Here is a 16,482-nt window from a genome sequence, read left to right as displayed (position 1 = left end):
TCTTCTACTTTTCGTCGCTTTATTCCTTTGCTTTATATGCTATATTTTGTTGTGGTCGCCGTTGTCTTAGTCAGGTGTCTCTGTTTCCTCTCCTCCATAGACTTCTAGTAGTCCTTTCTCGTTTTGTTTGGTTGACTCGTTTTGTAAGTAGGTTATTTGGTCTGTTCTCGTTAGTTTCGTGTAGTAAACCCGTGTATGTATTGGTGTCTACACGTTACATTGGAATTTTTGTTTTTTAATATATCTACTCTCCCCGCCCACAACGTATATCTAATTTTATTCCTTCCCCGCGTGATCGAATTTATTTAGGATTGGCGTCAAGGACGATACCTGAGATGTGAAGTCGTCAGCTTAGTACTCAAGCACTGCAAAGAAGAGAATTAAGTATGCATACCTGCTGCTATCGTCTCACCACCCCTTCTCAAAAGCAACCGCCCCATATCCTTATTGGCCGCAAACGGCTCGAGTGGAATCGGCTGCGCGCGTGCAGCAGGTCCCGATATGCTTTGCCCTCTTAAAGCAATCTTCACCTCAGCTGACACACCACGCGTCAACACCCTAGGATTCCTCTTCACCACTGCTCCAGTCGAACGATCGAGCGTTACGAGGAACGCCGCGATCGTCGCAGGCACATTGTACGAGTGGTGGAAGAGCTCAACGGGTGCACCGATGGTTATTGGGAGCTCGATGTCGAAGACAATGATCCGTGCCGTAAAGGACGTCGTGAGAGGGACTAAGTCAGATGGAGGACATAGAATGGAACCGATTGTCAGGTTGATTGGGTCGACGTTGGTGAGGTATAGAGTGGCGTTGGAGCCGGCGGCGGCCCATGGTTTGTTTTCGTCATCCACTTCAATCGCTTTAAAAAAGAAAATAACACTTAAGAATACTTTACAATGCATGAAGAAATTAACTTACATTTAACAATTGCTGTTTCGTCACCTGGAAGAATGCGAAGTTGCTCCCCTACCTGGACAACACCACTGCATAGTCTCCCTGACACTGCGGTGCCACTAGTGATTCCCCTGAAGACATTTGAAATTGGAAAACGCAGAGGCCCCGTGAGCGCTCGACTTGGCGGTTCCAATTTATCTAAGCATATCTTATTAGGGGCTCGTCTCGTATTCGGATTACTTCATACTCACCCAAGAAATCTACAAGGGTTGGGCCCTTATACCAAGTCTTCAAAGCCTTCGCGTCTTTGCCATCCCTATGGGCAAGATTTACACCACTGAGAGCGCCTACGGGAACGAATCCCGCTTTCGCGGCATTAAAGCCTGTCTGTGTAAGGAACGGCTTGAGTGCTTCGCAGATTTCGTCGAACCGGTCTTTCTCCCAGTTCACCTAGAAGAAGAAACAAGATTCAGAAATCATGTCAGGAAATTGTGCTTGGCGCCTTACTTGGTCCAGCTTGTTAATTGCTACAACCACCTGACTAACACCAAGGCTACGGACCAATACAAGGTGTTCTCTTGTTTGTCCACCACGATCGAAGCCTGCCTCGAATTCTCCGGTCGCTGCGTCCACGACGAGTAGAGCACAGTCTGCTTGCGTAGCGCCGGATATCATATTCGGGATGAAGTCCTTGTGCCCAGGAGCATCCAGAATCGTGATGTGTCTATTCGGCGTCTCTAAGACCTGTTGTGCGATGTCCATAGTGACCCCTCTGCAAGTACGAATAAGAATGGAACAAGATAGACAGTAAGGGATCAGAGTCACCTTGCGCGCTCCTCGAGGGTCCCATCCATCTCCCAGGCCCACGTAAAGCTTCCCTTGCCCATTTTATTACTCTCGCGTTCGTTCGCTAGCCGTTTTCGCTCATCCAAAAGTCCAAGTTCGTACAACAACCTGCCCATCAACGTGGACTTCCCTGCATCAACATGACCTACAACAACAAGATCAATTATTGAATAGACTGCAGTGACCGGTGTTGTCCAAAATACTTACCAATGACCACAAGGCTAACAGCTTTCTTCGGGCTGGCATCCAGCGCCTTCCGTGCTTCCTCAAGGACTTTCTCTCGTGCAAGCGATATTTTAGGTGGTGGTTCGGAGACCTGCTCGTCCACATCCCCCGAGTCCAAATTAAGAGATGATATGTCAAGTGCTTGCTGGTCCAAATGCGACTTCTGTTGTGGAAGCTTTGATGACTGCCCCTTCTTGATGCCAGCTTTATTCGCAGCTTTTGGAGTCGGAGAAGGCGGGATAGGCGACGCTGCACGCGATGTCGCAACAGAGGATGCACCAGACTTCACACCTTGCACTTGCTTATTCTTCGCCTTCTCAGCTTTCTCTCGCTCTCGGATAGCTTGTAAAATAAATCAGCACAAATAACATCAAGATAAAAAGTCAATAGAAAGCGAAATCGTCTGTAGGTCAATACAACAAAATGGGTGAACGGCGAAAAAAAAAAGATAATCTAAGCGAAACGTAAAATCCCCGCTCCATTGTCACCGAGCCGATGCTACCGCGGCATGGCTGCGTGCTTCACTTGCTGGCTGTGAAGGCTGTCTAGAACGAGGCTGGCTGCGACGAGCTGCATCAAGCGCCGTCCCTTTTCGTGCATTCAGGACGACATCATCTGGACTAGGAACGTCGAATGTAAAAGCTGTCGACTTCAGCACGGTTGGATTCAGCAGATGCATAGGTAGTAAAGCCTCTTTGCGCATCCGTCTAAGTAGACGTTCCTGGGTCTTCTTCTCTGCTTTCTGTTCCGCTCTCTGTCCGTAAGTTCCATCGCCATCAGGACCTGGCTGCTTGACCAACCCGCGATCATTCACAAGAAGTGAAGCAAATTGTGATGGTTCGGCTGACAGGTTCCCATTGTGAAGCAGCGTTTGCGCATGACTTCTCGCTCTCTCCAATGCCTCACGTTGTGCGTCTTTAGCAGGTGAAGATTTCTGCTTGGTATTAGAATTCTTTGCCTTTTGGGCTAACTTAGATTGTTTCCCGTCCGGCGGGTATGAGGGTGGCAGGTCCGCACGCGACATTGCAACCATATTGTCTACAGTCTGAGTATATGTCGTGATCGCAGTGGTCATGGAGGAGTTACTGTAAGCAGGCTTAAGGTACTGTGTCTCTGCAAACGGCGGATTCAGAATACGCGGCTTTTGTATTTTTCGTGTAGTATGCTCGCGGTTTGCTGCTTTAGCCTGAGCTAACTGGGCCAACTTGGACAGAGGTGGTTTGTCGGCCACCGATGTTGGTATCTCTGTAAGGTGTGGTTCGTCCTCGGGATGTTCTGGCGCTTCTATCTTTCCGGGGTCGACTGCTAAAAGGGGCCGAGTTGGTGTTGAAGGTGCTTCTGATGGTATGGATTGCAACGATGCTGTCTTATGAGCCGTGGGTGACAGCCGCGATTGGACTGGCAATGCGAAGGAACTATGTGTCACAGCTTCTCTACTCATCCTTGCCTTATCTATCTTCTGTCCAGGGCTACCCGATGCACTCCCGCGGCTAGCAGCATCGCCTTGTCGCTCCAGGGAGGAGCCAGGGATAGACGTGTATCCAGTTGTTAATGATCTCGGGCGCAGCTCTGGATATGTTGCCATCGTCTCCGTTGTAGTGTATGAAGCGCTCGACTCGCTGGGAGGCGGCTTTGACTTGCGCGAGCTCGCAAGAGAAGCAAGCTTCGACTTCTTTGGGGAAGCTTCCATCTGTGACATTCCGCCCTTGGATGAAGCTTGTGAATGTCCTAATTCGGATTGACTGTGTTTGGAAGACGGTATCTTGGGCAGACTGCGCTCAGTGGCAACCGGAGGAGCCTGGCGAAGAGCAGAGAGTGAGCTGATGGATGAAGACGATCTAGTCCCATGACCACGGACCCTAGGGCCGGGTGTTTGATATGGTTTTCCTTGTGGCGGAGCTTGAACTGTTGGAACACTGCTCACACCTGAGGGCGATGGGCTCGGCGTCCTAATTTCTAAGTGACGAATAGCTGAGAGCGACGGCGACGGATGAATGTCGTTTGGATCGATTGTTCGCTCGTTATCTATAGGCGAAGAAAATGAATGGGGTCGATGGGAAGATCGGAAAATATACGCAGCTGGCTTGCTTACCTATGACCTGGCCATAATCTTCGGACGTAGTCAAGTCCGAGCGTGCATCACCTCCCTCTACGCCACTTTTCCGACGAAGTCCAAACGTACTAGCAGACGGATGCAGAACTTGGCCATATGAACTAGTCGTTGGTGTTGACGGAGGACGTCGGCTTGCAAGGAGTTCCTGACGGGACGGCCAGGGCCCACTGTTCTGAGTTCTAGGAGTTCTCTCCGTCCCCTCCGTCCTCTCGGAAATCGTTGACAGCCGCCTAGTGAATCCAGTAGATTGCGGTACAAGATAATCAGATGCTTGGCCACCAAGTTCCGCGTAATACTCCTCGTAGCCCTCTTCACCCGGAGGACGTATGGGAAGTCCTCTGTCATCTTGATAATCCGCAAGTGTATCAGCGAAGGGGTGGTATACGAAATTATTGGGATTGTATAGAAGATAACAAGCACCTTCGCTCTATCGTGCGGCGAGTCCACCACATACACACACCTTATATGGTGGACAACGCATGGGAACCAGGAGCGGGGAGGGGAAATCCGAAAGGAAATGGGAAAGGAAGGACCGAGAGCTCACCTCTTCGCTCTCTAGCTGCATCTATCCGCGCTTTCTCCTCTGTGGATGAAATTAGCTGTCAAATTTGTCCAGATGTCCCTAGTGCAACTTACGCAGTATTATATCTATGCTCTGATTAACATCAAAGAAACAATCGTATACAACTTGCTTCACGAAAGAATCAGGAACCCCTGTGGTCGCTTCGTCTCCCACGATCTCGTAGACCTTATCCAAGGCGTCCTCGAATTGCACTGACAAAAAAATAGGCTTTAATAGGCAGAATGTAGCACTAAACAAGACAAATATCCAACCTTGCTCATCTGGGGTCATTTCAAATCCCTCCTCTTCGGAGAAGGCGTCGTCATTGAGTTCCTCTATACAGGATTTAGCAAGGTCAGTGTATGCACGTTTGAGAGGCTCACCCTCAATGTTCATGTTTCTAACTGCCCGGTGACGAGACATATTGATGCACAAGGAAGGAACAAAATGGGCGTATGTACACTAAAGAATGTCGGCGAGACACAAGACAAAGAGCTGTGCACGGAAGTGGTCTACAAGAAGGAAGTCGGTGCATGGCACGAAGCGTTGAGGTTTGGTGTCACGTGAGATTCTGTTACGTCAGCTGTAGAAAATGCGACACACAATTTATTACTACGCTACTATCTTCAACTCGACAACGACAAAGTGAGACCTCAATACCTACGTCGACAATGTTCAATCTACTTCGTGCCGCACGCGTCGATGGTGCATCTCAGCGCGTATGCTTGTTACTAGCGGACTTTTGACGCGTTCTGACAGCTAATTCTGTAGCTGTTTTCGACCACCGCGCGTCGCTCTCATGATGTTGCGAAATTAACACTCGTTGGTCGTCTTGGCAGAGAACCCGAGACTAAGCTTACTGCTACCAACAAGGAGTACGTCACGTACGTGTATTTTTGCTGTTGGTGGTGTCTAAACTGTGCTTCACACTGACGATCTTTGTTTCTAAAGGTACGTCGTTGCGACAACGAATTACCCGCCTCCGCCGCCAAATCCCGATGGCTGTAAGCAGATCGTTGTGCTGAATGGTCCATAGATGATAATGTCTGGTGATAATTGTTTATTTTAGCTCGTCCGTCTGCCAGGACCAGCTGGCATCACGTTTACTGCTTCATGCCTCAGAGTTTCGAGTACCTGCGGACTCTTCAAAGGGGTGCCCATGTTTATGTTGAAGCAAACTACGAGCTGCGTGAGCCAGATGCCGCGGCTGAGCCTGGATCTTTTCAAGGACAACGCCAAATCTTCCTTCGTCATGGTGAGCATTTTGAGTATAGTGCATAGTCTATCTTTGACAATGCAAAACAGAGACAATCCGCTTGTTGAGGTCCCCGAAACGTCACGACACAGAGGCAGATGCAGAGGCAGAATCTCCTGAATAATGATTTTTTGACTGGTTTTATTTGATCTATGTAAACTTCACTTAATCGTTTAGTTCGTTCATCAGTCGTGTTTTGATTCGGATGAGTATTTTCAAAGTTGCAGAGTAATTTCTTCTAAATATAAACCCTTAGAAAACCCAAGACTTGATTATTCTCCGTAATCATTAGGTTCAAAAGGAGAGTGCGCCCGCATACTTTGCACGGGATATGCTTCCGTCATCGCATGATTCTGAACCCACTCCTGCAGCAATTGAAAGAAGGTTTAGAAAAATGCGACATGAATACAACAATGATACAAACGAGCAAGACAGTGAAACTGGCTATCGTACCATGCTTCCACGACGACCCATTGACGGATTCACTGAAGTTGTCGGAGACTGTGTTAGCTCGCCCTTGAAGTTGAATGTTTTAGTAAGGTAGTCCCGAATTGAAGTGACGACCAACTGGAGAAAACAAAAATAATAATGATAACTCAGCGGCTCAGTACCCAACGCAAAAGCCGATAGCAGAACACTCACTCGATGGTCATCGATACTAGACCCCCCATATGCAGCAACAATGGCTACGGGACATACAAGCGAGTTCTACACGCATAATTAAAAATTGGTCATGCACTCAGGTCTTGAAAAGTTCGGTTACCTGAAGCCATATTGGAAATGCTTTTCCCAAACATGTCAGATAATCTTCAACAAGGACAGAAAGATATACGGACCACCGCCATTAACAGAATAATCACCCCGAATGCCCATATCCTTCGGTGTTTTCCCTACGGACAAGAATTCAAAGTGATGATGAACCCTGGCGATCATATCCCAATATGATTGTCATTCATACAAAACGCACCCATTGCACCAATTCCCTTTTCGACATAAAAGCTTGAATGCCCTGTGCGCCTCACAACATTTATCATGCCCTCGATGCTCGCCCATGCATCAAGGCTGACATCACCCAACGAACTCGCTGCACCCAACTCGCCAACTGTACATGAAAAGAGCTCGTGCCCAGCAATAGTTTGTATTTTTATCACGAGTCCACGACCTTTTGCAGCGTGTCTGGAAGAGCCTCGAAAGCGTTTACGAATAGATAGACCAAGAGTAACGGCATCGTTGGAAGAAAAAGCAGGAAACCGGTATGTCTAGTGTGCAGATTGGTCATGAGTGACAAAAACAGAAAAAAAGAAAATTAAACCAATACACTCACCGTCTCTTCGGATAATGTCTGTGCAGCCATTTCAGCTTCGCTAGGTGATACATGTTGTGAATAAAGACCGTTGAACATCTTGCGTCGTCCTCGTATCGAGCAAAGGTAAAGGTGGGGAGAGCCGGGCCTTGCGGCAGCCACGCGTTTGTATGCCTGAACGGAAGCCAAACACAAGACAAGGAAGCGCACTACGAAGCTTGTTTCATCTGATTCTCTGAGTCCGAGCACAACAGTTGTAAATCATTCAAATTGTCAGACGTCCGAGTTTGACGCAGTCCGTAACCATAGTCATTGCGAGTCTGGAATGCTCAACGACGGAAGCAAACTTGTCTCGGGCTCTCAATAAGGAAGCACCTGCTCTTACGTTGTGCACTGCACATGCTATTTCTTTTCCGCAACCCTGGACAGCGGACTTAACAGACGAACACGACTTCATTCCACTCAAGCTGTAAGCCATGGAGTTTTTCAACGATATTGGAACGGATCCTTCGAGACCTTCTCTCTTCGAACTCGTTGCCCAGGAACAGCTCAGGGATCTTCTCCAACCCGCCTTGAAATACGTACTGTCCGTACGTGTATTTAATTTTCTATACAATGTACACCCCTGACTTATGAATATAGGTTTTCGCACAAAGATATCCACGTTACCTATTGCGCATTGTTAATCGACATGAAGAGTTCTATGCGTTGCTCATGTTTTTTGTCGAGAAGCATTACCTGCGAACTCACGGTAAGCGCAGACCATTAACTCGGTGTTCTTAATTGACGTTTTAAAATAGCTGCCTCTTTTGCCGAAAATTTCTACGGGCTGAAACGTAGGCGAAGACCACTCTATGATACTCCGCGAGCGAAGGTAGCTGTTGGTTCCACGACTGGAGAGGGTAAACTGAGAGAAAAGGACATTCGTCGCTCTCTTTTCTTCCTGGTAAGAGAACGTATGCCTTGAAGGAAATCCATTATAATTCATTTCTTCCAGGTTGCTGTCCCATATCTCCGGGCCAAGTCTCAAGATTATTATGAGGCTGTAGGAGGCGGTGTAGACTCGTCACTATTCGAAGATGGAACTGACCACCGTTCCCATCCTCGAAATCGTGAAAACGTATGTCCACTCTTGCTACCTATCGTGGTTTGTCCGTTTACTTCTTATTACAGAACATTCATGCTCGCTTTCAAGAAGCATACAAGAAAGCATATCCATGGCTGAATGTTGCGTTTGAAACATGGCTAATGTGTTACAACGTCGCCTATTTATTCGACCGTTCTGCATTTTATCGTCCCTGGCTGTCGTGGATAGGCACCGATCTGCGAAGGATCGGCCCAGATGATATGGTATGTGATGTACTGGGTTCTATCCACACTCCGGATTTACTCATCGAAAGCAGCAGCCTATTCGTAAAGTCATTCAAAATCAGTCACCTTCACTTCCCCGACCAAAGACATTCTTATCGCTCTTGCGCCGTCTGATTTGGCGGTCTCCCAGACTAGTTCTCGAATCGCTCAAAGTGCTTTTACCGACCGCGATTTTCTTCATTAAATTCCTTGAATGGTGGTATTCACCATCATCTCCAGCGCGAACTGTCGCAGCCACGCCTTCGGGTCCGCAGATCCCACCTCCAAAGCTTCTCAAACCACACCCTCAGGGACTTATTGTTGACAACACTAAATATGGCGAGTGCCCCCTTTGCTCGGGGCCGATTGCAAACGCGACGGCTCTCCCATCAGGGTACGTGTTTTGCTACCGATGCGTACATCAATACGTAGAAGAACACGAACGTTGTCCAGTTACGCTTATGCCTGCTGCTATTTGGCAACTGAGGAAGATCTTAGTATAGTATTTGTGTTATCGAATATATTATGATTTGCGGTCGAGGATGAAGGAATAAAAATTTAAAAGAATGAATGGGAGGCCGTCGATCCTCCGCTTGGCCTCAGTGACCTCACGCGACCAGGGTGTTTTAGAATTGAGTGCGTCAACAAGATGCACGTTCGTGCCAAAATGCATATACCTTGATTAAAACACGAATGCCGTCGAATCGTCGCCACATCCTTTGACATCAACGCCTAGCCCGCTGTCAATAGCGCTCGGGGTATGAAGGTTCGCCATGTCCCTCCGATTGCCTATCGGGGTTCTTGCTAAATCAATTCGACCGCCTCGTTGCTTTCGCAGTTCGGGAAACAAATCCTTGCACAACAGATCCCGGGATGGTCTCTCTACTATCTAGACTACAAGGGCCTCAAAAAGATCGTGTCTTCCCTGACAGCTGGTCGAAATAGCGTGGAAGCTGCCACTCTCGCCGTTGGTGATACGCCTGCGCCAGGGACGCAGGCCTTGGAACTGCAAGATGGACAGACGTTGGCATTGCTGTCAGCCTCGGGAAGAGATGAAGATAGGGGCCCTCATTTCCAAGCTCACAAAGTAGCGTTCTTCTTTAAGCTGGAGCGAGAACTTGAGAAGGTGGGACGTGATTCCTACTCATTGTAACATTCGCCTTACGTCCGTTCATTAATTTTCAATACAGATAAACTCGTTCTACCTTCAGAAGGAGGCAGAATTGAAACTTAGATTGGAGACACTGCTATCGAAGAGGATGGCTGCTGCTTCAAGACTGCCACCTGCCACTGGAGACTCAACTCCTAAGGATCATGTTGAATGGAAAGCTGTAGAGGAAGGTTTCCGTGTCCTCGAACGTGATCTTGCAAAATTACAGGTAACTAATTATAAACTCTCATATTATACAAATTCAAATACTGATGAGTCCCGGCAGCAATTTGTGGAAATTAATGCTATCGGTTTTCGGAAGATTTTGAAAAAATGGGACAAACGGTCCAAGTCCACGACAAAGGAGCTGTACCTTTCTCGACAGGTCGACGTGCAACCTGTGTTCAATCGGAAGCTTATCGGCGAGCTGGCGGACGTGGTGGCGCAAGTTCTTCTTGATCTCACCGACTTGACAATTGGATTAAGCAATGACGGTTCCATTGTGAATGACATGATGTTGACGCATCAGATTGCTCTGGAACGCAGCTTGCACATGGGTCCATACCGCGACTTGGAGACAAACCTCCAGAACGCAGTTAAGGCGGGTGATGAACGTGCTATACGAGAACTTGTGCAGGAGTCAGACACTCTACTCGCCCAACCAGGAAGCAAAGCACATGTTACACGCGTTCTCTGGAAGGTCATTATTGATGCACCCCCTTCTCTTGCAGACTTGATCCTTTCTTGTCCATCTGTGCCTTTCGATCTTCATTTCGTAGACGACATCAACGGGCGGACTTGTTTACACGAGGCCGCTATTGCGGGACAGGACCGCCTGGTTAATATGTGTATTACTGGGGGAATCGAGGTGGGACGCGCAGATGTTTATGGTGAAATTTCATGTCTTTCATACTCTAACTCCATTAATATTAAAGACAGGAAGAACTCCGCTTCATTACGCTGCAATGAATGGTTATGGAGCTGTTTGCTCGAGGCTCATTTCTACAGGCCTTGAACCATCATCTCTAGACCTTGATAACTATTCGCCGTTAATGTATGCAGTACTTCGAGGTAACATAGAATGCGTGGCCATTCTCCTTAATGGGGGACGCGCAGATCTTGGCCCACCAACGGCTGCAAATGACTTGATCCCCCTATCATTGGCTTGTCGTGTCGGACAGGTCGATGTGGTACAGCTATTGCTGCAACACAATGCCAAGAACATCCCGAATACCAATGGCGAATTCCCTATTCACATCGCCGCTCAAGAGGGGCACGCTGAAATTTGTCGGATTCTCCGAGAATATGAAGGGTGGGACGTTCCGGACAAATACAATGAATGGACCCCTCTCTTTCATGCTGCACGAAATGGACATGCCCGCTGTGTCCACGTATTGCTTGAATTAGGAAGCAGAGCGCATATAGCCGACGAAACCGGACGGCAAGCAGTGTTCTACTCCGCTTGGTATGGCCACCCTCAGTGTGTTAAGCTACTCTTGGGAGCGGCACCTGGATCGGGCGGGATTGGGTATCGAACGAATGTCTTCTCAAACATCTCATCTATGGCAGAGGACGAGAATTTGACGGATGCAGATTTGGATGCAATACCCTCATTATCCCTTCCTCCACCAATTATGCCCTATCGCGTCTATGGCCACAGTTTTATTGATAAAACGTGCTTGATCCATATATCCATCGGACACTCATTTTCTCGCTGGTCGAGAAGGGACTCGCCCGTTCATTTGTTGCCACGATTCATGCACGTTTCAACAACCCAATATCCGCATCCCTCGCCTCTCTTCAAGCTTGTAATGACGTGCAGACCTGACATCGCCGCGGCCCCTTACAGCATACCAATTCCTCTCCGAGATGAACGCGATTTCTTCACTTTTCAGACCGCGGACTTGGGTAGTGTGTACCTCGAGTTCTCCATCTGTCCTAACTTCGGCACGAAGACTATAGGCCGGGCGATAGCACTATCTTCTATGCTGCTAAGCAACACAAATGCCGCCTTTGTTTTACCGATTTTAGACCATCGGCTTCATATGATAGGAGAAGTGAGCATTGCCATTGCGGTCTCTTTATATTGCTTCATGGCTATTTGTTAACTTACTATTTAAGATTCGTTTCGAAGCTCGAATTATCACTCCGCTGAAGGGCGTTACTTTGGAAGTTGGCGGAGCAATCGAAACTTATTGGAAATCACTAGCAACACCGTTCTCAGTCTCGCCGGAAAAGCCATCTTCAAAAATGGCACAGCCGTTCAGGACGCTTGGGATGACTCAAACCTCTCCCTCAAACCTTTCTATCTCTGGAACCGGCGGCCATACTATAACGACATCTTCTCTAGTTGGAGACTACGTTTATCTCACTATACAAGTGACGCGTGACTTACATCCCGTGGTTTACAATAAATGGAGGCTCCCAGTGCCCGACTTCGATCTAGGAGTCTCAGACGTCACGCTGGCCCAATTGCAGTCCATATGCTCGCGGGTAGGAAGCCGGGTAGACTTCTCGAGTTATAAATCGATTTCAGCATCGGAATGGCAAGAAACTTTATCCAGTGCTCTAATTCCGTTGCGAGACTTAATGAAGGTGAGTTCAGTCCGAGACCTGTCAAGCTTAGGCGTCGGGCACATGGTCGAAACCGAGTATTAAATTCTTCAAAGGTTCTTCCTACCTCCCTCGGCATGCACCTCGATCTAGCCTTTTCTTCCTGTACCTCGCGGAAGCGGAATACATTCGCTCATGGCCATACACTCGGCCTGAACGATTTTGTAGATTCGGTACTCAAGGCCGTGTATCACGGCTTGCCATTCCAGCCTCACCGGCGTATCGTATTTGGCTCCTTCAACCCGGACGTCTGTGCCGCTCTCAACTGGAAGCAGCCCAATTGTGAGAATTCTGAAGACCACTCTCCTATCTGCATTTCCTTACAAGGCTCTAACTTCCTATCATCTCAGACCCTGTATTCCTAGCATCAGAGTGTGGTGTACGGGGTGCCTGTACCCCAAATGAGACCGCTCTTGGGCCCGAAGATGTAGACGATCGCAGATTATCGAGCATCAGTGCTGCAGTCGACTGGGCGAAGGCGAACAATCTTCTCGGCATATTCCTAGATGCGGATCTTCTGGTGTGTATACTTGATTCTTTCTCCCATCGTTTACTTCGTTCATCAGGATTTTCAGATAAAGGTCCCTTCGCTTGTTCAAGGCGTTAAGGACACTGGACTTTTACTTGGAGTTTACGGGAAGCACGATCAGTGTACTTTACTCAATGATCCGTCTGACGGCGATACAACCATTTCTGTCGATGCTTTCATCCACGAAGGTGTTGTAACCTTTTTGGACCACTCTTCTCGAGGGATCTGAGAAAAGTGAAAAGGTTTGTAACTCATTTATTTTTATAACTTGTAGCTGACGCAGATATGATACAAAGTAACTATGTTGATATAAAAACAGCGAGTCTGTATGTAAGGAGGAATCTGCTAGCATTTAAGGACGGACTGAAATCTATTGTAAACGAATCAGGCTATTGCTTTGAGAGAGTTATTTGCGAGAATAGTGAAACAGGAGGTAGAAGACAAACGGATGCACAGTACTGAAACAAGTTGGAATATTAACCACAACAGGATAGGACTCTCTTTATAAATATCGCCAGCCGCTGATCAACAGACGGTAGCACGGTACAGAGATGCGTAGTGGGAATCTGGTCGGGACATGAGCTCTTCATGAGTCCCAAACTCGCTAATAGTCTAAGGCCGAATGAGCATGGCGGTGTACGGGAGAAGGAAATACATACCCCGTTCTCAAACATTGCAATCTTGTCAGCACGCTTGGCAATTGACAGCTGATGCGTGATGATTATAACTGTCTTAGTCCTTTTGCCTGTCAAGGGGTCGCGGCAAAGTGTATCGACAGCCTCGAGCACGTTGTTTTGGGCATGCGCATCAAGATGAGATGTCGGCTCGTCAAGAAGCAGGAGATCAGCAGAGCGTGCACGCATGAAAGCTCGAGAGATAGCAACGCGTTGCCACTATGGTGAGACCATGCAGTCGGTTAACATCGACACCTGAAAGCGACTGGGAAAAAGAGAAGTACAGACCTCCCCTCCTGACAGACCTTGTCGTCCATTTTCGATGTTACCACCTGTGAATGGGTTTTCGCCGAATGCACCAAGACCCAAACCAGTGCAATCCAGATTCGTGTCTAAGCCTCGCGGCAACGTATTTAGCAGCCGTCCAGCACCAGCACGTGTGGCAGCCTCGCGGATTGGGTGGTCCCTACAAAGAATTCGCACCAAGAGTTACAGATGTTTGCGTTAAAAGGAGAATTGACGATCACTACCTAAACTGGCTCCCCAGCTCACCAATGCCAACATTCTCGCGTACCGTTGCATTAAGCTTTGAAAACACCTGGAAGAGGGCTGTTACATGCCGATGATAATCCGCTGGAGCAATGCGGCGAATGTCGACATTATTTATAAATAATGAAGTTTGTTTATCGGGTGACGTTGAAGCGTCGAAGTCGAAAATACGGAGAAGTACATTCGAAAGTGTCGTTTTGCCTATTATAAGAAGACCAGGACCATCAGAAGCTCAAGTCGACCAACGCTAAAACACACCAGAAGCACGCTTACCAGATCCATTGTAACCGACTATTGCAAGTGTTTCACCAGCCTCAACTGTGAAACTTATGTCCTTGCAAATCACTTTAAGCTTTTGATACATTGTATAAAGAGTAAGGAAGGACAAACCTTCAAAGTTGGCTTCTTGCTTCCCGGATAAGTAAACGAAAGATGCCTATATTAAAGAGATCAGCATACTGCGGTCACGAAGTTATTCTCGCGTCCTTAGAGCAACTTAGGGCCGATAGTACGTCCCAAACGCCGTCCGAAGCCGATCAAGTGGTTGCCGAAGGGAACGAAGCAGAGAGGAAGTAGCGATCATCAGAAGCATTCCTTACCTGGCTTCTATCTTCATTCCTTTACCTGTGCTTTCGTACTTCACCCCTCTACCAGGTTCGGGATTAAGCCTATGATCAGAAGGTATTAATAGCTGATACGTGAAGAAGCAGGACTACGTACTTAGGCTCAATATTCATCGCCGCGAAGAATGCGCCCATGTAGAAAATAGACTGGAAGGCCCGTTCGCACAAGGACACCAGAGACCGTACATTGAACAAAAGGGAGTGTAAGGAATTGCGATAGAGTGCGAGTGATCCAAGAGAGTTTGTTGAAGAATAAATGAAGAAAGGAAGCTGGGAAATTTCCTTTAGTCAAGGTTTGATACGAAACATCGTCTAAGATGGATAACAAACATTTTGTAGTAGAACAAGCATCTCCGATACGTTTGTTTGGGTCAGAAGCCACCTAAGGCCCGACCCGAGACCTACTACAGGATACAATCCATCCTGTTGAGTTTCCAGCCGAAGGATTCGCTTTCGAGCAGAAGACCAAGAATCAAGAATCCAAGGAGCCAAACCAAATAGGGCGATTTCAGCACGGAAAGGTTCCCCATATGCCATTGAACGCATGCGCTCCGCACGTTCTGACTCACGTGCTTCTCCTGGAGTGTATAGCGCGTCTGCAGCAGAACACTCATTGGATAAGAATGGAAGCCGGGGGAGAAATGAGGCTAGTAGCGAGAGAAGCGAAGGTAGAAGGATAGCGCCAAGGAGGGGTAAGTGAGAAACAGAATGCTTCTCTGAGGGGTCGGAGGAGAAGGATGGGAAAAGCGCAAGGGACGAGACTCTTGAGGCAGAATACAGAATGACGAATTGGCTCACGAGCTCTGCAACTGAGGACAGAGCTCGCACGAGATCAAGAGGGGAGAAGAGGCCGAAGCCATAGCCAAGACCCGTGAATGACCGTACAAAAAGGTCGGACTCGTGCAAAAGGTCACGCACAGTCGGATCGGCGAGGGTTGGTAAATCCAGACGGAGACGCTGTTCCAGCTGACGCTGCTCCATATGAAACCGCATGGAACTATGTACTATGTTCTCATTATGGTTACTACGAAAAGGCCACATTTTAACATTGATACAAAGAGTCCGAGAACATATCTACGTACGCAATGGCGTCAAAGAGAGATTCGGCCAGCATACGAAGGCACTCTCTGAGCACGAGACGTATGAGGCGCCCGAATCGAGCGGACGCGTAATCCCCCGAGGTGAAGATTATTTGGAGCTTGAAATTTTAGTCATTCAAGTCAGAATTGACTTGCATCAAATGTTTTATGAAACAAAGGGAGCATTTACCTCGTCCAATATTAGAGCTTGGGAGTAACCCCGGAAAGCCGGAAGGAGACCTCTTATAATTGTAAGCAATACGAGAGAGGCTGTCCGGATGGGATTCAGACCCCATAGCAGGAAAAGTACATCCAAGAAAGTGGACTGCAAGATCGTCCAAGCTAAAGAGATGTTCGCAAAGGTGCATTTCCTATGAGAACCAGGCTGGGCATACAGGCTTGTACTCTTTGCGTCTTCAGCAGCGTCAACGGCTGGTCTGGACGCGTTCCAGGCTTCAAAAAGAGACATGGGATGTGGTTTTGTGGTGGTGTCAGAGAGAACGACTTGTTCACTACGAAAGTGCTTTGACCGAGAGCCGGAGGGGCCACAAGGCCTTGGGGCGAGGCGGGCGATGCGCGGGGAGAGCGAGGGACTTGGTAGGGGCATAGCGGGAAGGCGAATGGGGAAGAGAAAGGAGGTCGATATTTGAAGGGCGAAAAGATATGGACCGCCATGTTGGTATCGTTTCTGCAAAGATAGTAGTGAGTCTGAACGCG

At 48.0% G+C, this 16,482-nt stretch overlaps 6 protein-coding genes across 6 annotated transcripts; 2 read left to right on the top strand and 4 right to left on the bottom strand.

Moving 5' to 3' along the window:
- Window positions 1-380: 380 nt before the first annotated feature.
- On the bottom strand, window positions 381-1,856 carry FOMMEDRAFT_90406 (EF Tu GTP binding domain-containing protein; the record flags this gene model as incomplete). Its single annotated transcript, XM_007268470.1, has 5 exons — window positions 381-859; window positions 919-1,092; window positions 1,146-1,344; window positions 1,402-1,666; window positions 1,720-1,856. 5 exons carry the CDS (start codon window positions 1,854-1,856, stop codon window positions 381-383), a joined length of 1,254 nt encoding a protein of 417 aa, XP_007268532.1.
- A 47-nt stretch (window positions 1,857-1,903) lies between these two features.
- FOMMEDRAFT_89743 (uncharacterized protein) lies at window positions 1,904-2,119 on the bottom strand (the record flags this gene model as incomplete). The annotated part of the gene is made up of 1 exon (XM_007268469.1): window positions 1,904-2,119. A coding segment is annotated over one exon (216 nt), but the record flags the coding sequence as incomplete, so codon positions are not given.
- A 330-nt stretch (window positions 2,120-2,449) lies between these two features.
- Window positions 2,450-5,063, bottom strand: FOMMEDRAFT_135491 (uncharacterized protein; the record flags this gene model as incomplete). The annotated part of the gene is made up of 6 exons (XM_007268468.1): window positions 2,450-3,990; window positions 4,058-4,423; window positions 4,623-4,661; window positions 4,715-4,852; window positions 4,913-4,975; window positions 5,024-5,063. The coding sequence occupies 6 exons, from the start codon at window positions 5,061-5,063 to the stop codon at window positions 2,450-2,452; spliced, it is 2,187 nt and encodes a 728-aa protein (XP_007268530.1).
- Window positions 5,064-5,311: 248 nt separating this feature from the next.
- On the top strand, window positions 5,312-6,019 carry FOMMEDRAFT_135490 (uncharacterized protein; the record flags this gene model as incomplete). Its single annotated transcript, XM_007268467.1, has 5 exons — window positions 5,312-5,359; window positions 5,412-5,524; window positions 5,592-5,644; window positions 5,710-5,895; window positions 5,946-6,019. 5 exons carry the CDS (start codon window positions 5,312-5,314, stop codon window positions 6,017-6,019), a joined length of 474 nt encoding a protein of 157 aa, XP_007268529.1.
- Window positions 6,020-6,339: 320 nt separating this feature from the next.
- On the bottom strand, window positions 6,340-7,297 carry FOMMEDRAFT_89934 (uncharacterized protein; the record flags this gene model as incomplete). Its single annotated transcript, XM_007268466.1, has 6 exons — window positions 6,340-6,462; window positions 6,538-6,603; window positions 6,659-6,678; window positions 6,732-6,785; window positions 6,863-7,154; window positions 7,220-7,297. The coding sequence occupies 6 exons, from the start codon at window positions 7,295-7,297 to the stop codon at window positions 6,340-6,342; spliced, it is 633 nt and encodes a 210-aa protein (XP_007268528.1).
- A 377-nt stretch (window positions 7,298-7,674) lies between these two features.
- FOMMEDRAFT_126029 (cyclin-dependent protein kinase inhibitor) lies at window positions 7,675-16,361 on the top strand (the record flags this gene model as incomplete). Its single annotated transcript, XM_007268465.1, has 25 exons — window positions 7,675-7,788; window positions 7,841-7,949; window positions 7,999-8,144; window positions 8,196-8,318; window positions 8,372-8,548; window positions 8,602-9,045; window positions 9,126-9,203; window positions 9,387-9,674; window positions 9,739-9,927; window positions 9,985-10,588; window positions 10,638-11,755; window positions 11,820-12,293; window positions 12,368-12,593; window positions 12,662-12,831; window positions 12,887-13,082; window positions 13,137-13,452; window positions 13,500-13,733; window positions 13,803-13,980; window positions 14,045-14,264; window positions 14,337-14,397; window positions 14,454-14,731; window positions 14,784-14,956; window positions 15,017-15,710; window positions 15,769-15,884; window positions 15,956-16,361. The coding sequence occupies 15 exons, from the start codon at window positions 7,675-7,677 to the stop codon at window positions 13,067-13,069; spliced, it is 4,443 nt and encodes a 1,480-aa protein (XP_007268527.1). The 3' UTR covers window positions 13,070-13,082; window positions 13,137-13,452; window positions 13,500-13,733; window positions 13,803-13,980; window positions 14,045-14,264; window positions 14,337-14,397; window positions 14,454-14,731; window positions 14,784-14,956; window positions 15,017-15,710; window positions 15,769-15,884; window positions 15,956-16,361.
- Window positions 16,362-16,482: the final 121 nt, after the last annotated feature.

The sequence above is a fragment of the Fomitiporia mediterranea genome, assembly GCF_000271605.1.
Source record: "Fomitiporia mediterranea MF3/22 unplaced genomic scaffold FOMMEscaffold_8, whole genome shotgun sequence".
Taxonomy (NCBI): domain Eukaryota; kingdom Fungi; phylum Basidiomycota; class Agaricomycetes; order Hymenochaetales; family Hymenochaetaceae; genus Fomitiporia; species Fomitiporia mediterranea.
The sequence above is the reverse complement of the archived record's forward strand: the minus strand, read 5'-3'. Positions and strand labels throughout refer to the sequence as shown.